The sequence below is a fragment of the Prionailurus bengalensis genome, chromosome E2 (genome assembly GCF_016509475.1).
Source record: "Prionailurus bengalensis isolate Pbe53 chromosome E2, Fcat_Pben_1.1_paternal_pri, whole genome shotgun sequence".
Lineage (NCBI taxonomy): Eukaryota > Metazoa > Chordata > Mammalia > Carnivora > Felidae > Prionailurus > Prionailurus bengalensis.
Window position 1 is genome coordinate 52,264,373 of NC_057352.1, and position 22,150 is coordinate 52,286,522.

General features: G+C 48.9%; 1 protein-coding gene across 1 annotated transcript in view; it reads left to right on the forward strand.

Annotated features, from left to right (window-relative positions):
* Positions 1–8,877: 8,877 nt before the first annotated feature.
* Positions 8,878–22,150, forward strand: part of VAT1L (vesicle amine transport 1 like) — a 147,459-nt gene continuing 134,186 nt past the window's right edge. The window contains exon 1 of the mRNA XM_043599728.1: positions 8,878–9,249. Within this exon, the coding sequence (XP_043455663.1) occupies positions 9,017–9,249 (233 nt within the window). The 5' untranslated portion in view covers positions 8,878–9,016. The remainder of the gene's footprint in view (positions 9,250–22,150) is intronic.

Below are 22,150 nucleotides of genomic sequence, written 5' to 3' on the forward strand. Positions count from 1 at the left end.
GACAAACAGTGTCCCAGCTTGGAGACACTCCCCGGCTGTGTGTTGTCATTTCTGTGGCGATCATTTCTGATCAATGTCGTTGCTGCAGAGACGGCCCTTAATGCCGGGCCACTGCCAACACTGACGACTGATGTGACCTCAGCCCCTGGGCTGGAAAGTCCCTTGAGTATCAATTAGCCCAAGTATCTCCTTTTACCAACTGGAACAAGACATTTCCAAAGTCACACAGGCAGCAAGTCAAAACCACAGGCCTCCTCGCTCACAGGGCCTAAGGATCCGTGGCTTCCGGCAAGCTCTCTCGACTTTGACGCTATGACATTTGGGGCTGGATAATTCTTTGTTGTGGGGCTTGTTCTGTGCATTGCAGGATGTTTAGCAACATCCCTTCCCTACCCATGAGACGTCTACAGCACTAGCTGTGATGACCAACATCGACTCTAGGCATCGCCAGATATCCCCAGAGGGGCAAAGTCACCCCAGGCTGAGAACTACTGGCTTAGAGCAACAAATTGCAAATTGGTGCCACCAGGGCTAAATCGGGCTCAGCTCTGCTTCGTTCGTCCTAGGTAATATTTGTTGGGATTTTAGAAATCTTGGACATTTCACATAAAAATCCAGACTTCCGGCTTCTCTTGAACATTGGGAAGATGTGGCATACATTCCGTGAGCACACGTCTCACGGCCATGACGGATTGAAGTTGGGCTGAAGCCATGGCCATCTGCTCTCCTGTTTGTTGTACTCCCCACCGCTCTCTATTGTGCCCCACGCCAGACATGCGATTAGTTTCACCATCTACTCGGACCCCACTTTAGCATTTAAGTCTTCTCAAAACTGTTTGTAGTTTTATTTTCTCTTGAGCAAGCCTCTCAGCTCACTGAACAGGGGTCATGCCATTTTCTCCTTTTGTTTCCTCTGTAGGGCCTAGCCCTGAGCAGACATTCAGAAACAGTTATCCAGTGATTTCTAGAGCAGCGTTTCCCAAAAGACATCCTGCAGGATGCTAGCTGTGGACTTCAAGGAAAAGGGGCTAAAAGTTGAACAAGGTTGGGTGAAGCTGCCTTCCGTGCCCCCATTTGGGATCCAAAAGTCTCAACTGTACAAGGCTCTAAATGGCCCTGCATTAAAGAAAGCTGCTTGACTTCACTTGACCTAGAGTGTCACAAGCAAGTTTGACCACAGACCTCCTTAGAACCCCAGCCCTAATCACAATCCCAGCAAACTACTGTTTTACTGAGTGTACTTCGGAAATTGTTAGATTGGAACTCTAAACTTCTCGAATTAAACATAGTTGTTGAAATACCAAGTGCCGTGGCAAAGGCAGCTACAGAGTACCAGCATATAAAGAGTGATGCTTCTCAGCACAGGCGTTCGTTTGCATTACCTCTTTTAAATTTCCCACGCATGTTTGTAAAGTTGGTGTGATCAATATCCACATCTTACAAAGTAGAAAATAAAGCTGCGGAAAGATTAAGGGGTTGGCCCGTGGTTACATAGCTAGGAACAGTTCAACACAGTTCAACACAGCCTGTCTCCATCCCAGTTTCTATGCTCTTACCCTGGATTGACATTGTGCTGCCTCCCTGGGACACTGTGCCATGTTGTTGACATGTTTGTCTCCCTCTCAGGACATGCACCAGACCTTGGTCATGCAGGAAGCAGAAAGTGAATAACTGTCCATTCCCCCACTGCCATGTGTGGGAAATAATGCTTGGAAGAGTCTGTCATGGTAACTCATGTAGTTTTTCACACCAGGCCTGAAAATTAGGTCTTTTGGGTCTAATTTAATTTGGGCAACTCTTTTAACCTCTTGGAGCCTAAAAGCCACATAACTAGTAAATGAAAAACTGGGATCTGAACAAGTTCCGGAAAAAGGGTTACGGGCTCCTTTCACTTTGCTTATTTCATAGCAGGAATACAGGAACTGGATGAATAGATGGGTGGATGGATGATGGATGGATGGATGGATGGATGGATGGACAGATAGATGAATGGGTAGTTGGATGGACAGATGGATGGATGATGGATAGATTGATGGATGGACAGATAGATGAATGGGTACTTGGATGGATGGATGAAGGATGGATGGATGGATGGATGGATGGATGATGGATGGATGGATGGATAGGTGAATGGGTAGTTGGATGGGCGGATGGATGCATGATGGATAGATTGATGGATGGACAGATAGATGAATGGGTACTTGGATGGATGGATGAAGGATGGACGGATGGATGGACAGATGGATGGATGTATGAATGGATAGATGAATGAGTAGTTGGATGGATGGATGGATGGATGGATGATGGATGGATGGATGGATAGTGAGATGAATGGGTAGATGGTGGATGGATGATGAGTAGACATTATTCCTTGCTCACTCACTTTGGGTAAAGCAGCCCATTAAACTTTGTGAAGAGGAAGGGCATACTAGAAGGGTAGGGTAGGACAGGCATACTAATAGAGTAGGATGCCTGCCCCTGAAGAGGCTTCTCCTGGGGCTTGAGTCTTTTAATCTCAGAACAGGAAAGGCAAAATGTGCCTTTCTCATACTGAGCATTTTCAATTTGCATTGAGATCTTGTAGCTTCACACCATCATCACTCTGAGAGAGCCCCAACCCACTGGATATGGGCCAAGAAAACAACAAAGGAAACAAAGCTCTCCGGGAAATCAACTCTTAGCCCCAAAACATCAGGGAAGTAAGAGACTGAGTTAGCTGGAGGGTTATTTCATGCTGATTTATAGTATGGTTCTCTCAGCTTATAAGAAAAATGGTAATGATGGGGTAGGGGAGGGAATGTTCCTCCTTTCTGGTTTCTCTTAGGCTCCATCTGAGGAGTAAATGCTTTGTTTGCTTCTCAACCTGAATTTTACATCCCTATCCCCTTACCATTATTCACAATGATCTATGGCAAAGTACTTTGGGGAAAACACAGCCCTCTGCAACATTTGAAAGAGGCAGACAGCATCATTGTAGCAATGATTCATGCAAGAAATCAAACAGCTTCACACTAAGGGGAAAGCCCTAGATAACATTCAGGGGAAGGGGTAAAAGAAATCACTCAGAAATTACCTTTCAGTGCGAACAAGTTTTCAAAAACATAAACTACTTGATTTAAATTCCTTACTCAGTCTTATGTGGCAGATTCTTCCTACTTGGCCAACCACATTTACCAAACAATACTAAATGATTCATAAGATCATCTCTATGGATAACAGCTACTTATGGATAAGAGAGGTGAAATGTTTCTAATTCTAGTCATACACGATCACGTCCATTAAGAGGTAAAATGGTTTTCAGTATCTTACGACTGGTATCTTTTGGTTATGGAAAGAATTGGGTTTTCTTCTTCACCTCCATTGTAAAATTCCAGCGGAATTACTATGAAGAGAAAATTCCAAGAGGGTGAAAAATGGTCTGAAGGGAGTTGATGAGAGAACAGTGCTGAGTCACGTGGGTTGGGATCCCTGGATAGTGCTGCGCTTACGGCAGGCATGGGAAGGACTGGCCTCCATCCTCCACGCATATTCCATTCTCGTCCAGGGGCATCTCTGTAGCACTGCCATACCTCCCGGCACTCTCTCTCCTCTTCCCCATCAGTGGTAGAACCCTGACTTCTACTTAAGGTCACTTAACTAAGAAAAAACTCTATTTCCTGATTTCCTTTTCCACAGGCTGTGGCCATGTGACTGAGCTCTGGCCAACAAGAGGGAAGTAGATGGACACAGAGGACTCTTGAAGTACCTTTAAAAAAAGGATGTGGGCCTTTCTTCCCCTCCCCCCCATCTCCATCATGCTACCTGGAACACGGAGGTGAGGGCTGTAACTTGAACCATGAGAACGAGGGCTGGTCCTTCCTTCAGGTGAAGTACAGAGCTGGAAGGAACACTGATCAATCCTTGGTGACTTTGTAGAGACTCCATACCATCACTTTCATTGGGAAGCCTTCTCTGACCCTCTGGCCAGCACTTGGTAGTTCTTCTTTGCAAGTGCTTATCGGGCTGGTAAGTGATCTCCTTACTTCTTTAACATTTTTTGTTTAGTATTTGTAGCAGAGACTGTCAATGCTCCACCCACACCCTCTTGGAACTCACTGCCATGCATGATGACCCAGCGTTACACGGAAGCACTCGCAACAGTTTCAGGATAGCTTGGTCTAGCCGCTGACTCCACAGCAGCCCCCACACAGGGCAGACCGGAGGGGCAGATGGGGAGTGCACCCTCACCAGTAGCCCTTGATCAAGGACTGACAGGAATTGGTGGACACGCCATGGACCTTGCCGCCTGATGAGGACACCTGTGAGGTAGTTTCCCACTGTCATCTGGAGTTCTGAGCCAATGACACTGATAACCTGCTGGATAACGTGCCTTGCGTCGACTTTTTCCCTTGGTGGCCTCATTTCCACAGAGCCCTATTTCCTGGAATCACCACGCAAATAAGGCATTTGCCTTCAGATATTTGAATGTAGCAAAAGTGTGCTTCTGGGGAGCCCAACCTAAACTAATATCTGCCTCCCTGGGAGGAATCCTACCCTGTTCGTACCAGGACATGTTTGTCCCTTTCACCATTTTGTCTGCAGTATTAGCAATAATAGCCCAAGGCGAGCACTCAAAACGGGATGAATACATGTCAGTTCACTTTTTTCTCCCCTCGGACGCATTTAGAGTTAGCCGCCTATGACTGGTCCTATGAGATATAATTAGGAAGCTTCCTCTATGACCTTCAGGATGGGCTGCACACCTAGCTTGAACTTCTCTGAAAATAACGCTGAGCTGGTGACAATCATGCTCCATTATCTTTTAAATTACATCAACACAAACCATAGGAAATCATGGCGCACGTCCTTTCATATGAGCTCTCGGATTGTACCAAGAGTTTTCAAGGGCATGCATCTCCTCCCTTTCTTTACTATTGACCTTCTAAATTTGTCTCCTTGCCCTTGACCCATTCTATAGCAACTTGAAATGTATAACAGCATAGAAAACCACAGACATTCCAGCCTAGCGGTTAAGTATCCACATATTAGACTCAAATGGCTCCCACTTCACATCCCTTCAGCGCTACAGACTAAGTTGGTGACCTTGGCAAAGATGTGCAGTTTCTGTTAAATCTCCTCCCATGTAAGATCGGGATCATAGTCCCTATGGCACAGGATTACTTTGTAGATTAAATAATATGATGTGTGTATACCAAAAGATCCTAATTATATTGAAGAAAATACAAGAGAAGAAATATTATTAAAGGATATAGCTAGGGGACCCTGGGTGGCTCAGTCGGTTAAGTCACCCACAGCTGCTTAGGTCATGATCTCACGGTTTGTGAGTTCGAGCCCCGCGTCAGGCTCTATGCTGACAGCAGAGAGCCCACTTCAGATCCTCTGTCCCTCTCTCTCTCTTTGCCCCTCCCCACCTCTGTCTTTCAAAAATAGATAAATATGAAAAAAACAAAGGATATGCTGAAGACATTGACCATTTGTCCTAGGTCACATATTTCTCTAGAAAGTTACTGAACCATCCCAAGTTATTTAGAAAACCATTCCCAAAATTGTACTAAGATTGTGTCCCCTATATTCTTACCCAAAGACCTCATTTCTGTTGGCCACTCCCTCAGATGGCCAGTACCTTGAGGGTTCCTAAATTTGACCCTCTATACCCTTCTCAAATGTGCTCACAGCTGTTCCTGGGCCCTATACCAGTGGACAGAGCTGAGCTGTAACACTGCGTTTCACCATAAGTGGCCGCTGTTTGACGTTGCCTACAACGTAAGCTATTTTCACAACTTGAAGCTCTGAGTGAGTGAACGCCCAAGAAATGCATTTTACAAATTGAAAATAGATTTAGTGTGTTGATTTGGAGAGGTGCCTCGCAGCGTGGCTCTTGCCACATTCCACCGGAGAGGAGCAGGTTTGGGAATACTTAACAATCCAAATAGTGGTATATGGGACTCAGAGGAAGGTTTTCGTCCCCAAGCAGCACAGACTGTAGTGTGCTTCCTCTCCGTTGTTGTGACAATCAGCCACATACCACTTATAATCTGGGGTTTGTAAACAGCCAGAAGATTCCCTTGGAGGGAGTAATTATATTTCCTTTAACATGTAAGGCAAACAATTTTTCTGAAGCATGCTATGTGCTGACTGCAAAGTGGATTTCCTTGACTAATGCTAAAGGAAAACCCTCACAATGAAGGCACGGAATTTTGGCAGGACAGAGATATTAGGAGGCCAATAAATAAGCAGAGAACATGAAAAATGCCATGGAGTATTATTATTCAGGAGCTGAACTGGGTGGCCCATTCAAAGAAATATGCATGATGAGATGTTAAGAGCATTGATGTTAAACTCAGTTTTCTCTTCTATAAAGTGGGAATAATAATGCTTACCTAATAAAGTTATTCTGAGAATCACACGTACCTAAGGTGTCCAGAACAGTAGCTACCCCCAAATGATGTCATATATTGTGGAAGTTATCAGCCTCAACCCATATCCCTTTCTAACTCACCATTGCCTATACAAGACAATGGCTTCCTACCGAGAGCATCCCAAGTTCTCTCCCTAGGCATTCTCTTAGCCTAGGTGCACGGGGCAGGTCGGAAGTGCCAGGGAGCTCATGAGTCCAGGAACGGCCCTTAGCCACTCATGCAGAAAATTCAGTGACAAATACCCATTTCCTGGCTTCTTGGGCGGGGCCACTCTGAAGCTTGCTCCACAAGGGTCTGCTGTCAAAGTCTTGTTTTGGGATGGAATGCAGCCTAAATGCTCTATTTCACATTAGCAACAGGCTTCCTAATTTGGGACCGTAATTGGGTTTACAGTGACGTGTTCAATGCAGTAACCAGCCTTGTCTACTCAGCCTCCATCCCCCAGCCACCGCCTCGGCTGAGGCTCTTCTCTGTTTGCCTGTGTGTGCGCCATAGTCTCTGACTTGCTTCACACTTGCAGTAAATCTATCACCCCATCTCCCGCCCCCTTCCCGCCAAAGTTATGATCCTAAAACACAGTCATGCCATTCCCTGGCTTTTGTTTTCCTAAGACTTCAGTGGCGACCGTCGCCTCCATGATTATGTCTTAAATTTTATAACGTGCTACGTGGAACACTTCAAGAGCTGGTTTGAAGCAATCTTTCCGCCTAGCCTCCAGTGACTGCTAACCCCAGCTGATGCTCAGTCCATACAGATCAAGACAGTGTTTTCTCCTTTTAACCCGTTACCTTTCCATGGGTTTGAATGGACTCGTGATCCTCCCCGAGGAACCTGGCTTATCCTTCAAGGTCTGGCTCAAACGTCCGCACCTCCATGAGGATCTCTCCAGCTCCTCGGCCAAGTTCCCTCCTCTGGGCTACCGCAGTAGCATCTGTATTCACTGACTCATTCATTCACTCAACAAGGGTTTTTTTTCTTCTGAGCATTTTCAACTGTGCACCAATCAGGGGCTGAGCCCCAGGGAAACCCATGCTGGATGAAAGCAGAAACCGCCCCTGCCCACAGTGCAAAAAAAGGAAACAGACAGTAATTAGCAGGTTGATCATATAAAAAAATTCATTACAAACTGCCACGAGAGTTTACCATAAAGGATGCAGACCCAACCTGCGGAAACAAGGAATGGGTGCTTAAGTTGAAGGTGAAGTCGGCGATGACACCAGATGAAGGACTTGCAACACACATTCCAGGTCAAGGGACAGCAGGTGGTGGGAGGGAACATGGTTCCATTTTTGAGGAACAGAAGGCCAGAGCATTTAGAGCACAGAGGCACAGGGAGAACAGAAGGAGGAGAGGCACTTACACCATTCACTGTGTCATTTCCATTTCTTGGCTGTGTCCTCCCCACCTTATGATTGAGAATAAACTCCTTAAAGGGAAGGACCATGTGTCACTGAAAGTCCTATCCACCCCCGCACTTAGCACAATGCAAATAAACAAAATTAATGTACCCATTTTATGGATGAAGTTGTTGAGGGCCAGAAAGGTTGAATGAGTCGCCCAAGGTCCCAAAGGTGGCGGCGTTTGCGCGGTAATAGAATATACATCCATCACTCCTCCACAACAAGGTTTCTCTTAACAGCCCACCAACACTCTCGCCTGCCCATCGTTTTTCTAAAAAGTTCAAGTTTCTCTATAAGCTCCTTTTCAAAGGGCTCATAACAAAACCCCCAAATTTTGCCGGTTACCGGGGAGGAGTGTGTGTGTGTGTGTGTGTGTGTGTGTGTGTGTGTGTTGGGGCCAGAGTACAGAATGATCTTCTGGTGATCAAAACAAAAAGGGGACCCTTTTCTGGTACAGGATTCTTTTCTGAAGCCTCTTTGGTGCCTGGAAATGGTGCGGGTGGTGAGAATTAGCCATCAAAAGAGGCTCCTGGTGATGCCCCTTAAAGAGCATCCGCGCGCTGACCCCGAGAGTCTGGAGTGAAAAACACCCTGGTTTAGACTCTTCAGGGAGTAAGTGGGATTTCTCGTTTCCCGCTTCCCGAACCTTTTTGCCCTTCCAGCGGCTACCTGCGATTTGGGAAACAGCCCCACCTCCCGTCTCTCCCGCCTGCCCCCGCAGATCCGTGCGGGAGGAGGCAACCGTGTCTCCGGGAGGCATCCTCCAGGCCCAGACGTTCGACTCTGTCCATTTCAAGGCGCCGAGCCTGCGCCGTAAATAACAAAGTACTGCGCCGCCCGCCGAGGACACGGCGTCCTCTCTGCGTGTTTTATTCACGAGTCTTGGGCAAGTCTGGGCTCTGGGGCTGCGATCAGGAGCCCGATTTGAGACCGGCTCTGGAAGTGGAGTCGAAGCTTCGCTGGGGCAGGGAGGCGGGGCGGGGAGCGAGGGTGGCGGGGTGAAGGGGTGGGGCGGACGCGGGCGCGGCTCTTGCGAGGATTACGGCGGAGGCTGTGTCCCATAGCGCGGCTCGCGGAGGCTGCAGCCATTGCACAGCGGAGCATCCCACATTCAACAGGAGGAACCCGCGGGAGAGGAGCCCGAGCCCCCCGCGCCGCAGCCGCCGCAGCCCGTGCGCCCCGCGCCCCCCGTGCGCCATGGCCAAGGAAGGCGTGGAGAAGGCGGAGGAGACGGAGCAAATGATCGAGAAGGAGGCAGGCAAGGAGCCTGCGGAGGGCGGCGGCGGCGGCGGCTCTCACCGCCTCGGGGACGCCCAGGAGATGCGCGCCGTGGTGCTGGCCGGCTTCGGGGGGCTCAACAAGCTGCGGGTCACCAGGAAGGCCATGCCCGAGCCGCAGGACGGCGAGCTCAAGATCCGCGTCAAAGCCTGGTCCAGTATCCGCGTCTTTCTCGCTTTCTCTCTTTGCGCGCTCGGCGCTCCCGGGGCGGGGGTGGCGGAGCCTCGGCGCGGCCGCTGCGCGGGGAAGAGTGGCCGTGGGCGTCCCCTCCGCGCCCTCCCGCGGGTCCCCGAGCCTCCCCGCGGCCGGCGGCCGGCGGAGGCGGGGGAGGATGCCGCGAGGTGGCCCCGCGCCCTCTCCCAGCCGGATCTAGGGGTGACCGGAGGGGACTGTGAGCTCTCGGCGGGGAGGAACGGGGTGGATGGTGGCGCCCAGCGCCCCAGGGTCTGGGAGATTGCGCGGCGGGGGGCTCTCCGTCGGGTAGGACAGCTGAGCTTCCGGGAGAGGGAGTTTGGTAACACGGTTAAAGAAGAATAATAACCGTTGGAGGACTGTGTGCCAGCCATCGTTTTTAGAGTTTTAGGTGTGCGATCTTATTTAATACTCCCTGGGACCCAACGAGTTAGGGACCGTCATTGTCCGGCGTTTCATGCGAGGAAACCGGGGCGCAGAAAGAGCGATTTGCCCAAGGTCTCCCTGCCGCCACGAACTGACCTGGCCAGGATTTCCTACTCATTTTTAAACCTCTGTGCTGTACTGCTGCCGGGTCTGGCGACAGAGTGAGGGCTGGGGAGGTGCGTTCTCCCTCCCCGCTGGTGCACTCTGCTCCTCTGGCACCCGGGGATGGGGAAAGGCACTGGGAAGCAGGGGCGGGGGCGGGGGGTTAGGTCCTGGAGCATCTGAGCTTGGTCAGGGGTGAGGCCAAGGCTCGCTCTTCCCCGCCAGCGTCTTCTCTTCTTCTGTGCTTTTCCGAAGAGGAAAAGCAAACAACTGGTCATCTTCTCCACCCCCCCCCCCCCCCGCCCCATCTCAAAGGGAGCTCAGCATCCGAGTACCCTTCCTATTCCCCACTCCTCCTGGGGGAACTTCAGAGTTAGGCCCGCCTGGGATTCCCCTTGGAGTGCTTAAGCCTCTCTGTGTGCTGTCACTATGATCCTTTCTCTGAAGTTCTAGGAGGGAGGGCTCAACCCAAAGGGTTCACTGGATCCAACACTCTGAGTTCTTCATGCAGCAGCATGGGAAGCTCCCAAGGGGAACTTGCCCTCAGCACAGTGAGACGGACTTACCCTCTCTCATGTCTGTGTTTTAAAGTCCCCAGCAGTCACTGCTCCCCCCCCCCCCCCCCCCCCCCCCCCCCCCCGCCCAAAGCAGCAGTCAGCCTACCTGTTCTTAGGTTAAATCCCAGACCTAGACTCTGGGGACATACGCAGAGGCAAAACAACAAACACAAAAAAACCCCCAAAAAACAAAAAAAAAACTAAAAAAAACACCGCAAAGGAGATTCTCCTCCCAGTGGCTGCCTTGAGAGCAGGTGCAGGACTCCATGGCGGGCTGGAAGGTGGCTGTCAAGAGAAGCAGGCACTGATCTCTGACTCACTCTTCATACGTGTAGCTGGTCACAGTCGACTCCAGACATGACTTTTGGGAATTCAGGGTAAGGGAAGAGGCTTTTGCAGACTGGGGAATCCTGTGTAGTTCTATTTTGTTAACTCTTGCTGAACCAAGCACATTGATCCCAGAAGGCAGAGCTTACGTCGGCCCTTTTCACCAATAAATCCCCAATGCCTAGCATAGTGCTTGGAACACAGTATGTCCCGCATCAGTTGCTGCTGACGGACTAAGTTATTGCTGAATGAATGCATTGAGAAAAGACGCTCGGACGGGGAGGGTAGAGTCATTCTTTTTCTTCACTTGCCGGTGAAAGAACGTCTGGCTTGTAAAACTAAAACTATGTATTTATTGGTAATTCTCCTTTCTTCACCACTGATGAGAAATATGGTATAGATGCCTATGTGTATCTACAATTTATGCCCCTTCATCCAAATTGGATTCTAGGACTTCATCAGAGGGGATGTTCAGAGGGTAAAAATGTTGAAGCTACTTTTTAAAGAAGAGAGCATCATTTGCAGTACAAATAGGTCTGGGTTCTCTAGTCTTATGCTAATTGCCTAGAGGCTGATAGGAACTGAAGCATTTTGAAATAATAAATGTCAAGATGAAAGCCAGGAGATTGATTTTCAAAGCCAGATGCACAAGCCTGTTTTTTATTGGAGCCGCGCGCGCACACACACACACACACACACACACACTCTGGAATCACTGCAGATTCCCCACCCTAGTTGTTCAGGAAGCCAACCAGACATGGGGCAACATTTGGAATCCGGTATTGCAAAGGGCCCAGATTGATTTTCATTTCCCCAAGCTGGAAGCAGAGTTCATCGGTTTTGCAAGGGGGGATTGAAGTAGGTTTGTGAAGATTGCCCGCTGGGTCTTTCCTCCTACACTGGGCTAGGATTGGCAGGCCAAAGATGCCCACTGATTGTAAGTTTAGCCTTGGGAGCCAGGATGACTCATTCTGTATTTTTATGAATCAGCTGATGGCTTCCTGGATGAAGGTCCCCCTTTTATGTGCGCTCTGTTTTTAATGGAAACCTTTTCTCATCAAGTAGGATATGCTATTTGCTTGGGAATAAAGCGGACTCTGTCTGAACTAGTATTATTCAGACCTGGAATGAGGGTCCAAGTTGGTTACTCCATACGTTGTATGGGAATGGAAGAGAAGAGGTGCAGGGAAATGCCTATTTGATCTCATTTACCCCTTCTCTTTTATGGTGCAAGAAGATAGATATTATACCGGAGCGAATTGAGGCTTGGAGATGTTGAGTAATTTGCTAAAAACATCACACAGATAGTACAGTTAGGATCTGAATCTTCGTCTGCTGTTTTCCTTTTATTCCATTTGTCTCCCTCTGTGGGAGAGCCACAGGAAATGTGATTTACCTCTCTGGACCTTTGGCAATGCAGTGCCAGCTTGCTTTCCTTCCCTTCTTCAGTGAATATGGCTCCTTTTTTTTTTTTTTATGTCTGACTTGAGAGAACATTCTCTGGCTAGTTCCAAAGTAATATGGCTTTTCTCCCCAAAGGGAGACATGCTGGTCAAATGCAGCTCAGAAAGAACCGTTTTGGGGAGTGCAGGGCGGGAGGGATTACAGGGTCTTCTAATTGGTGACAAGAGCATCAGCTTTGATGGGGAACCGGTCCCGTCACCCGTTCACTGAGCAGTTTACACGGCAAGCTACTTAAGTGGCCATGCGGAAACAGCACGTGGCCTTTGGAAGGCGAAGGATCCGGAGGTAGGCCCAAGCCTCAGCGCTTTTTATCTGTGTGGCCTCGGCGGACACATCTCCGCCTCTCCAAGCTTGCCACGCCTCAAATGCAAAATGCAGACAAGATGAACCTCCTATTGTCGAGAGGATCAGATGCAAAAACGAGACTGGCACTAAATGAGGAGTGGGTGTTGTGACTGTTGCCACCTCCGTTGTCCTGTCTGTGCCTGTGTGACTTGTTTCTCTGAGGACTTGGAGGCTGTCATTTTAATCACGTGGATATTACAGGCGATGTCATGTTACGTTTGCTCTGTGATGAAGACTGACACCTTCCTAGACAGCAGTCCCAGCCCCGTCTCTTGCTAACCATAGGTCATGGGTCTTGCCCCCTAGAGGCAGAGCCAGACACAAGGCTGCTCTCTTAAGTGGTTGATTGAGGGGGTGCTTTTGGGGAAAGGGTCGTAAGGGGAACCGGACAAGGGAGGAGCTAAGCAAGGATTTCATCTGCCCTGGATCCCGCCAGGAGTTCTGGGGCATGAATTATACCTTAGAGTCTGACCTCGCAGCAAGAGGGGAAGTCTTGGTGTTCCCCACGCCCTCTGGCCCCCTGTCGTCAGTCAGGTCTGGGCTGTGGGACGCCTTCTGAGTGGGGGCAGGGAGCCTCTCAGGCAATGGTGACTCCTGTTTGAGCGCTGTTCCTCCAGAAGAGGGAAGGGGGTTGGGGCACTGCACTGAGCCCTGAGTGGCCAGCACTCCCAGCAGGCGGGGGATGGGTGTGCTGCCCAGGCAAAAGGGGTCTGAATGTGGCACAGACATCACCCTGTATGGTGGCTGACCTTGAATGTGTCGCTTACCTCTCTAAACTTGAGCTTCTTGGTCTATAAAATGGCGATAATAATAGCACCTCCCTTTACAGTGTTGTAATCGGGTTTAAATGAGATATAGCGTAGAAAGACCTTTTTGGTGATGCCTGGCATATACAAGTGGTCAATAAATGACAGCTATTATTACATTATTATTCTTGGTTTCCATCTGGTGTCTCATTCAAACTGGAACTTTTGGGGGTGTTAAAGGGGCACTGTTCATAGTTACTCTGGGACAGCAGGAGCAGACTGGGACTGTTTTAGGCAAACCAGGGAACACGGTCCCTCCCCCCACCCCCCCGCAACTGCCTTTGCTGCCAGAAGTCTTGTCACAGTGGGGCTTTTCTTGGACAGGAGCTGGGAGGATTTGAGGCTGAGGGTCTCCAGGCTGGGCTGTGGAAATATATTTAAGTGGCCATTAACAAGCCTTGTCTCTGGTTTGTGGCTCAAATTGGCTTGTGATGGAAAGGCACTAATGGATCGGGGACATTTATTTTCCCAGACTGATTTACAGAGAGAGGCCACATGAAACTGCTAGAATGAGAGCAGTTGGATGAAAAATGGTCCCAGCCGGTCATGGCTGCACTGGCTGATCTGAAAATGGGCCGAGGGCAGGCCACACGAACGGAAGGCCAACACACGGTGGGCTTCTAACGTGTCACGGAGGTGGAGGGCATCGAGCCAGGGGAGGGAACTCACACTTACTCAGCACTCGTGAGGAGCCAGGAACCGAGTTGCCTGCCAGGGGCTTTGTTTCATGTCATCTTAGGGACGACTCCACAATATCAGTATTACTATCTCCATTTTCAGGTTGGGAAACGGACATTCAGAGCCGTGTTAAGATCACAAACTGCTACGTGGAAAAGCAGGGTGAAGGTCCGAGCCAGCTTTGTTCCTGCACTCTTTACGTTTGGGAACATCAGAGGGATTCGGTGACAAAGGCACAAGAGGGAAAGGACAGACAGTGAGGGACCAAGAGGGACCAAGAGAGAGGCAGGCAGACACAAAGACTGGAAGCAGGAACACAGAGAAAGACCAGGAATGCGTTTCGCTGACCTAAAGCGTAACGGGTAGGACTCAAAGTTGGCACGGTGCCATCTCGCCCCCCACCCCCAAAACGGCCATTTGTATGTCTAAACCACGTCCACTTTCCCTCCGTTGCCGATCTATGGGACTCTTTGGAGACCTACTTAACATCAGATGGCCAGGACTGTTGACCCAGAATACCCATGCTGATGAAACACAGTCACCACTCCTCGGATCCACTCAAGACATTCAGGTTTCTTCCTCTGCCCCCTTTGCCTCGATTGGGCCACTGCGACGTTGGCAACTTGCCTGTACAATATCCCCAAACAACACGGCATTAAACTGTCACTGGTGAGGCCCATCTAATGAAATATGGCCAGTAGTATCTTTCCTGTGTTTATTCACATAAACAAATGGAGTGCAGGAGGTTAAGTGACACGAGTGCTTATAAAACTGAGAAATCGCTTGGACGGTCTCTTGGCCAGGAAGCCAGGTCCTTGGCTTGGCCAGGAAGCCACTCTGCCATGATGATTGGAACAAAGTGTTCTGGATGACTCTGTATCGGAGAGAGATACGAGGATTTGACAGGAGAGGATGACTCTGTCTGACTCACACCGAGCCCTGCTTGGTGATGACGCGAGATGGAGACGCTACTTCTGGGATCTTATTTATCCGGGAAAATGTGCATCTTCCCTTTAACTGGGTCCTCCGCGGTGAGGGCGGTGGGGGTTAATGGAATGGACTTCTTGCCTCCCCAGCAATTGGAGGAAGAAAGGAAGTCCAGAATCAGTGCTTCTTGTGTTTCACAGAAAAAGGAAGTGTAGGACATCTTACGGAACACCGGACGTGGAGCAGTTTCCCAGAAACGGCAGCCTGATCTCAGAAGAAACCAACGGCAGGTGGCCCATGACGTGCAAAGGGCGTGACGGCTGATATTTACGCTCACCCTACCCCTCGCCTGTCTTGGCCGCCGTAAAGCTCATTGTCCTCCGAGTTACATCAGACCCTCATAACCCCCTGAGGTTATCTCGCTTACTATCTAAGAAAGCTGCACTGCAAGCGGTGAGAAGCTACAACAGATCCGAGTTCAGACCCCAACTCGGCCCCACCATGGCCGGGTGATCTTAAGCAGACAGTTCCCTCCACTTGCCCATAGCCTCGCCTTGGTAATTACACCCACGTGGACTTGTGAGACCAGCTGAGAGTCTGCCACGTCCTGACTGTGCCCTGCACATAGCGGGCGCTCAAGGAAGGCTATTTCCTTCCTTAGTCAACCAGGCTGTAAAAGATGGGCGGGCACTTGACCCCACCCTCTGGTCCCTGGTCCTGCTGTGCCACCTCCAGACTACACTGGCACCAGGGGGCAGGGTGCTGGCTTTTGAATCTAATTTCCAGGGTCGGTATGGATTTGGACTGACCTGTTGCGACCCTCACTCGCGATGGCCCTCTGCCTGCCCACCCGAGGGCGACAGTAGGGATTTCTAGGATAGCTGGATGTGCAGGACCGTCAAGCCTCTGGGGTTTGGTTCGCTCTCATTCAGAGGAGCCCAAATCCCACCACCTCTGGGCACATCACTAGCATCCAACACGGACAACAGGGCTCACCCAGGCATGGGGAAATGGCGCCCCCATGACCCCACGTTCCTGGCACTTCTCTCCATAGGGAGCTTTTTTGGCATCTTGGCATTCGTCATAGAAGAAAAAGTTTAATTAGAAACAAGACGAGCCTCCTCACAGGAAAAGGGTAGCGGGCGTGTAATCTCAAATTAGTTTGATTCCTCTGTGTGTGATCTCACACAGAAAATCGGTTGGAGCCCTGCTATTAAAATGAGTAGATTCACTGTTTGAAGGCCCAGGAGACAAAATTTATGCTTCAGTGAAAGAGGCTGTTTCATCTTTGAATGTTATATTTTCTTGATGGAAACACACACAGGGAGCTTCTGTCCTCAATCTCATTCTGCCAGTGACCCTTGATCCCTCACCCAAGCCTCATCCCGATCATTGTTCTGGAGCCAGGGGTGTGCGAGACGGTGCTTTCCTAGACCGACCCCCCCCCCACCGCCCCCCACCCCGGGAAGTGAAACAACGGGCCCGCTTACTCCTGACTTGTCTAAATGGCTGTAGTCCCCAGAGCCCAATGCAGGATAATTGTCTTCTGTGAAGGGAATGATAATGATTCATTCCTCGGGCCGGCATGGACAACATACCCAGGTGGGATGGGAAGGACGTATGCTTTCTGGTTATAAAATAGTTAATGCCTGGAATGAAACAGACCTGGATTCGAATCTTAGATCAGATCATTTTAGCAACCTATCTAACCTTAGGAAAATGACTTAGTCTTCCATTACCTCAGTTTGCTCATCTGTGTTATGGGTACCATTATAGTACTCAGGAGGTAATTGTGTGTGTGTGTGTGTGTGTGTGTGTGTGTGTATAAAAAGACATAACACGTCTAAAGTCTCTAGCGATGAGGTTGGCATTTTCATATTTGATGAATGAATGAAGTCCTTGTCGTGTAGTATATGCTTCATATATGTTAATGGTAGGGAGAAGAAGTAGGACATTAAAAAGTCCCAACTTTACGTAAAGTTTTCTGGATAGAGGCCCTAATCAGACTCCACAACGCTAACATCCAAAGTAGCCCCGGACAGGATGTGCCATCATGCTATGACGTACACAAGAAGACTCAGATGAATTCCCGAAGGAACAAGAGAGGAGACGGAGGCACAACGCCCGGTGCTTCTACCGTGGGCCAGAGGCCGGGCTAAGCACAGAGATCTTCTGCTCTGACTTCTCTTTTCCTTATCTCCGCCACGCTGACCATCGCGATGACGTTGTCTCTGGAATTCTAGGCTCTCCCCTTTCCTTTCCCTTCCAGCTTGTGCCTTCTTCTCATGAGTTAGCTTCATGTGCTCTGCCTGCAACGAACTTCCTTCTTGAGACTCGGAGAGATGGCGGCCTTCTGCCCCAGCTGCCTCGTGCGAGTGTGGCAAGCCCCAGAGAGAACGGTTTTCTCCCGCTTTCCATACATCGAGGAAGGAATCTTAATGGCCCTCCATGCATCACATATCAGCCCCTGGATCTCTCTCTCTCTGTCTGCCCAAGGGGTTAAGGTGCTGTGATTGGCCACATGTGCATCTCACGTCCCCCTACTCTGATCTAGAAGAATGGGACACCTTGATTGATTGCCTTACCAGGAACACATGAAGTGTGTGTGTGTGTGTGTGTGTGAGGGGGTGGGGACATACTCCAAAAGGAATGGAGGGCAGTTACCAGAAGAGAGGGGTAAAAGATACACCCAACTGATCAAAATGGCAGCCGTCATGGGTGATGGGAGACTCTGTTCTTCACCACAAAAAGTGAAGGGTCAGAGAGGGGACTGGAAAGCAGCTCCATTTCCTATCCCGGGACATTACATTCTCAGCACCAAGTTGTTGAATCATATTAAACGACACATATATAATATTTCCAACTGTCAGGCCCACTGTCTTTTAAATCTATTTGGTAATCTTGGAAATTCTAGAAACTTTCTCTATTATCACTTCACTGGTGAGCACCAAGCCTGGGGCTTGGTTAACAGTAGGCACTCGATACATGTTTGGGGAATGAGCGAATACATGACCGACCGTCCCCCAAATGTTAGATGTACATTTCAACAGAAGTTGCCTTGCCACTTGTAAACACCAACAGTATTTACTTTCCTGATACGGGTGGTAGCCGGTCCACACAGGTGTGGCTTCAGGCTCCCCTCTGTCACCTCGGCTTCCTCTGTCAGGAGGTCTGGATCTCTCCAGCTTGCGGGTCTTTTCGCGGAGACTGGCGAGGACACCAAAGGCGCTACGTATTCAGACAGTTTTACCTCTCCTTCATACAATCTGTTCTCTTGAAGCTGGATGTTCACTTTTTGAATTCTCTAATCACTACTTTCCCTAGGCTGGGAAATGCGGGTCTCTGACTTCTCAAGATGCTCTGTAATTTTCTCCTTATTGACATCCCGCTGCACCGAGTGCTGGAAGCCAGGGATCTTGAAGACAACTCATCGTGCTACGTCTGGGGGTTGTTATTCCGTTATTCCAGGAGCACTTACTCGAGCCTTCCGGCTTATCCCCCTGGGGACCCAGGCCCCAGCAGCCTGGATGCTAAAATGAGATTTAACCAAACTAAACCTACTGTGGTAATCATATCACGATATACATATGTATCACATCCGTACATTGTACCCCTTAATCTAATGCAATGTTATAGGTCAGTTATATCTCAGGAACACTGGGAAATAAATATGCCTTTCAAACTACTAGGGGAGAAAACCCAGTCTTTGAAAACAAACGGTATGTCCATGACTCTGTTCCTACTTTCCTTGGTAGGTATAAGGACCCTCCCCCTTCAAAATCTGCCAGGTGGGTGCAAGGGTTTCCTAGGGGGTGTTGCCCTGACGCGCCTCATTGATTCTGACCCCCTGCTATTGTCCTGTCCTGCCCCTCCCACGATAGCTGGAGCCATCTCACCAAGTTCCCCCGTTTCCTCTCCATCCCAGGGGGTGCGGCCCTCCCTGTAGGCTGTGGCACCCTTTCTACTCCATTTATAAGCAACGTATGCCACCTTACGTACGCATGCCCCTGCTTTTCGGAGCCAATAAATGTAACGCTCTTTCGTTAATTACTCATCATCACTATTATCGTAACGACCTTCGTTGAGTACTTATGTTACAGGTTTTATAGGAATTTCTAGGGTACCAAACATGTCACAGATGAAGACACAGGATCAAAGGGGTGAGGGAACTTGCCAAAGATCACACAAGTAGTGAGACAAAGAGAGCTGATGTTGACTGAGCCCGGGTCTCTCTCCAGGGCTTCATCTTCATGGATTTCATACCCATTTTTCCTTCCTCTGTCCTAGACTCAAGCCCCTGGAGGTGAAGGGTGATATACCACATATCAGAATCAAGCCCCTTCCCCCCTTGTATTGCCACAAGTGTCTTCGTGCAGACTTATGTGCTCCAACCTGTAGTTCCCTTAGGATGATTGTTTTTCTTCTCCCCAGAAGGCTTAGCTGCTATTCAGGCACACAGATACAAGGTGGGGCAGCCCCACTGGCCCAGACAGTCTGAGTTCTACACTAATCTGGTGAGGCTTTCAGGCTGTGCTCTGTGGCCCCCTCTCCTTCCTGTCAATACAGACACGTGTACTTCTTCAAACAGACTATCCATCAAATTACAGACTTTCTTTTCTTTTCTTTCTTTTTTTTTTTTAAAAAAAGAATTGTTTTTCAGAAAGAATTGTTTTTCATTTGTTTATAGTACACCTAGTTCTATCAGCTAATGGGGAGCTGTTAATGGGGAGCCACCGTTCCTATGATTGGTCTGAATGATCTTGTAAATGGATTCTTTTTAGCCTCCCAGCTAAACTCACTAACGTTGTACTTCCTGGGGACCTTGTAATAAACTTTGAGTCGGCATTTCGCAGCCAGAACCTGGGTCGCTAAATGCAGCTAGCAGTGTGCCCACCTTCCTAAAACAGCCCTTCCAAGTTTATCTGCCTTCAGATCCATGAGAAACTTCTCTGCCTGGCCATAAAGGAGAAGGTCCTTTCTTCGGGGACTGCTCCTTCATGGGAAATGGATAGCAAAGGCAGTTTTCACCCACCCACTCCCTTGGAGCCTCAACCTCTCTGTCCTCAGCCAATAGCACATGGGGGAGACTTGACTTCTTCTTTTTGCCCTTTTGACACTGCCTTTGCTTTTCCTATTCTTCTTTTCCCTTTTGTATCCTTGATGTAGTTGGGTCTGTTCGCTCTTGAATAGAAGCCCAACTTCCAATAGAATTTCAAAGCACTGTCAAATTCTGTCGAGTCCTTTGGAAAACACCAAAGCGGGTCGCATTTGTGCTACAGAGAAAAACCCCTCAAAAATTTCCTCTTCCCATTTCCATCCTCTGTGCCTCCTGCTAACCTTTAACCTGGCCCCCGTGCTCTTCAAACTCCCCCAGACTCACAAATCCTACCCTTAGATTCCTGGTCTCGTACATTTATCTCTGCTCACCTTTCACACCTATTCTTTTACCTTCCAGAAGTAAATCTTTGCTTTTCCCAAAGCACATCAATCAAGCAGGACTTTGATCTTCTCAGTCCCCCTCCACCCTTCCTGCTACACCGACATACTCAATAAGGCTGCCGCCAAGCATCGAGCACGGCTGAGCTCGTTCTCTTCAGCGAGAAGGAAGGAAAGAGCTTGTATCATTCCTAGCTATTTTCCTACTGACCCCTTCAGCGGAGGAATCGTTTTCTGCAAGGCCAGAACGTGCCCTATGCTAAGCAGTGAACACTGAGAGAGGTGTATTTTAAGACACACTCTGCCTTGGAGTTGCTCATAATCTGTGGGGAAGACAATAGGATAGTGATGCTGCTCCTGCTTTCTTCTTAGGTTAATTACATTTAAATATTAATTAACTAAAGTTAAAAGGTCAGTTCCTTAATCACTCTAGCCACATTTCAAGTGTTTGGTAACCATATATGGCCAACGCCACCATACTGGACAGCACAGATGCAGAACATTTCCACCGCTGCAGAATGTTCTGTTGCACAAATTTGCTACTCTAGACTTCACCCCATATATTCCCCCAATTGAAACAACTGTTTTGCTAAATGCTGTTTTTAACAGCAGCAATGACTTAAGGGATAATGTCACATCATAGCAAAAATGGGCTGTTTCTCTGCGGAGCCCCCGCCTCTCTGGGTCTCCAGGAAGGAGTCAAGCAGGAAGCGCCTTGCAATGTCTGACACTGGCTTCTCCCTGCCACTTAGAGGTTGGATGAGGGAGAAGAGGTTGCGAGAACAGGAGCAAAGAATACAACCTTTCCTAAGTGATGGTTTCTTGGGGATGCCTCCGTGATTCCTGCTAAGCGAGTCAGTAACTGCCCTCTGTGCTAGCTATGACCTTTGTACCGTCTCTTGTTAAGGGGACTGTCGCACCATGTAGTCATTTATTTGTCCTCTCCGAACTCCTGAGAAGCAGAGATGCCAAGCCCCAAGTCACAGGGGGGCTCGCTGAATTTAAATTGAATTAGACTGAATGTTCTACATAACCAATCACTGCCAGGCACCCGTTTGAAGTCAATGACTTGGTCAACGTCTAACATGGAACATAGAGATTTTAACCTTTTTAGAAACCTTCTTAGGAACAAATACCCGCTGTGTCCTCAGGAGAGGCTGAGAGTAAATAAATAACTCCGGGTCCAAAAATCAAGGGATTAGTCTTGGGATCAAGGAGAGCTTGTTTTGGACCCATCTGGACCACGCTCTTCTGTTTCTGTTGAAAGCTGGCTCCTTGATATTTAGACTCTCAGTCACTGGCCATTTTGTTCCATGTTAGAATACTACAGAAATGTGTTTTGAATGCTAATTTGGACACAGGATTTGAATGTATTTCCTCTCTCAGAGGGAATCAAACTGACTTCTACAACCGTAGCCCAAACTGTGCTGCCCTCATCATCATCCCGATTTTGTGGATAAGGGGATCTGGGTGGGGCAACAATAGCGTTATTGACTTAATAAACAAAATGGTAGATTACAAAGAACATCAGATGTGTCGGAGAACTTCAATAGGTCTCAAATGGCCGCAGTGGTCTGTTGATCTAAAAACAGTGGTGAGACAGGGCGGGCAGGGTCACGTGGAGGGGGCCAGTGTCGGGAACCACGGGGCAGCGGTGGGGAGAGGAGAGTCTGATGGAACACAGGTGGCTTCTCTATCCTGAGGTCCATCCAGGACAATTCTGGTTGCTCTCAAATGATAGATGCCATTTGAGATTTGCCGAAAAGGTGTCCTTGTTTTAGACGATGAGTGGC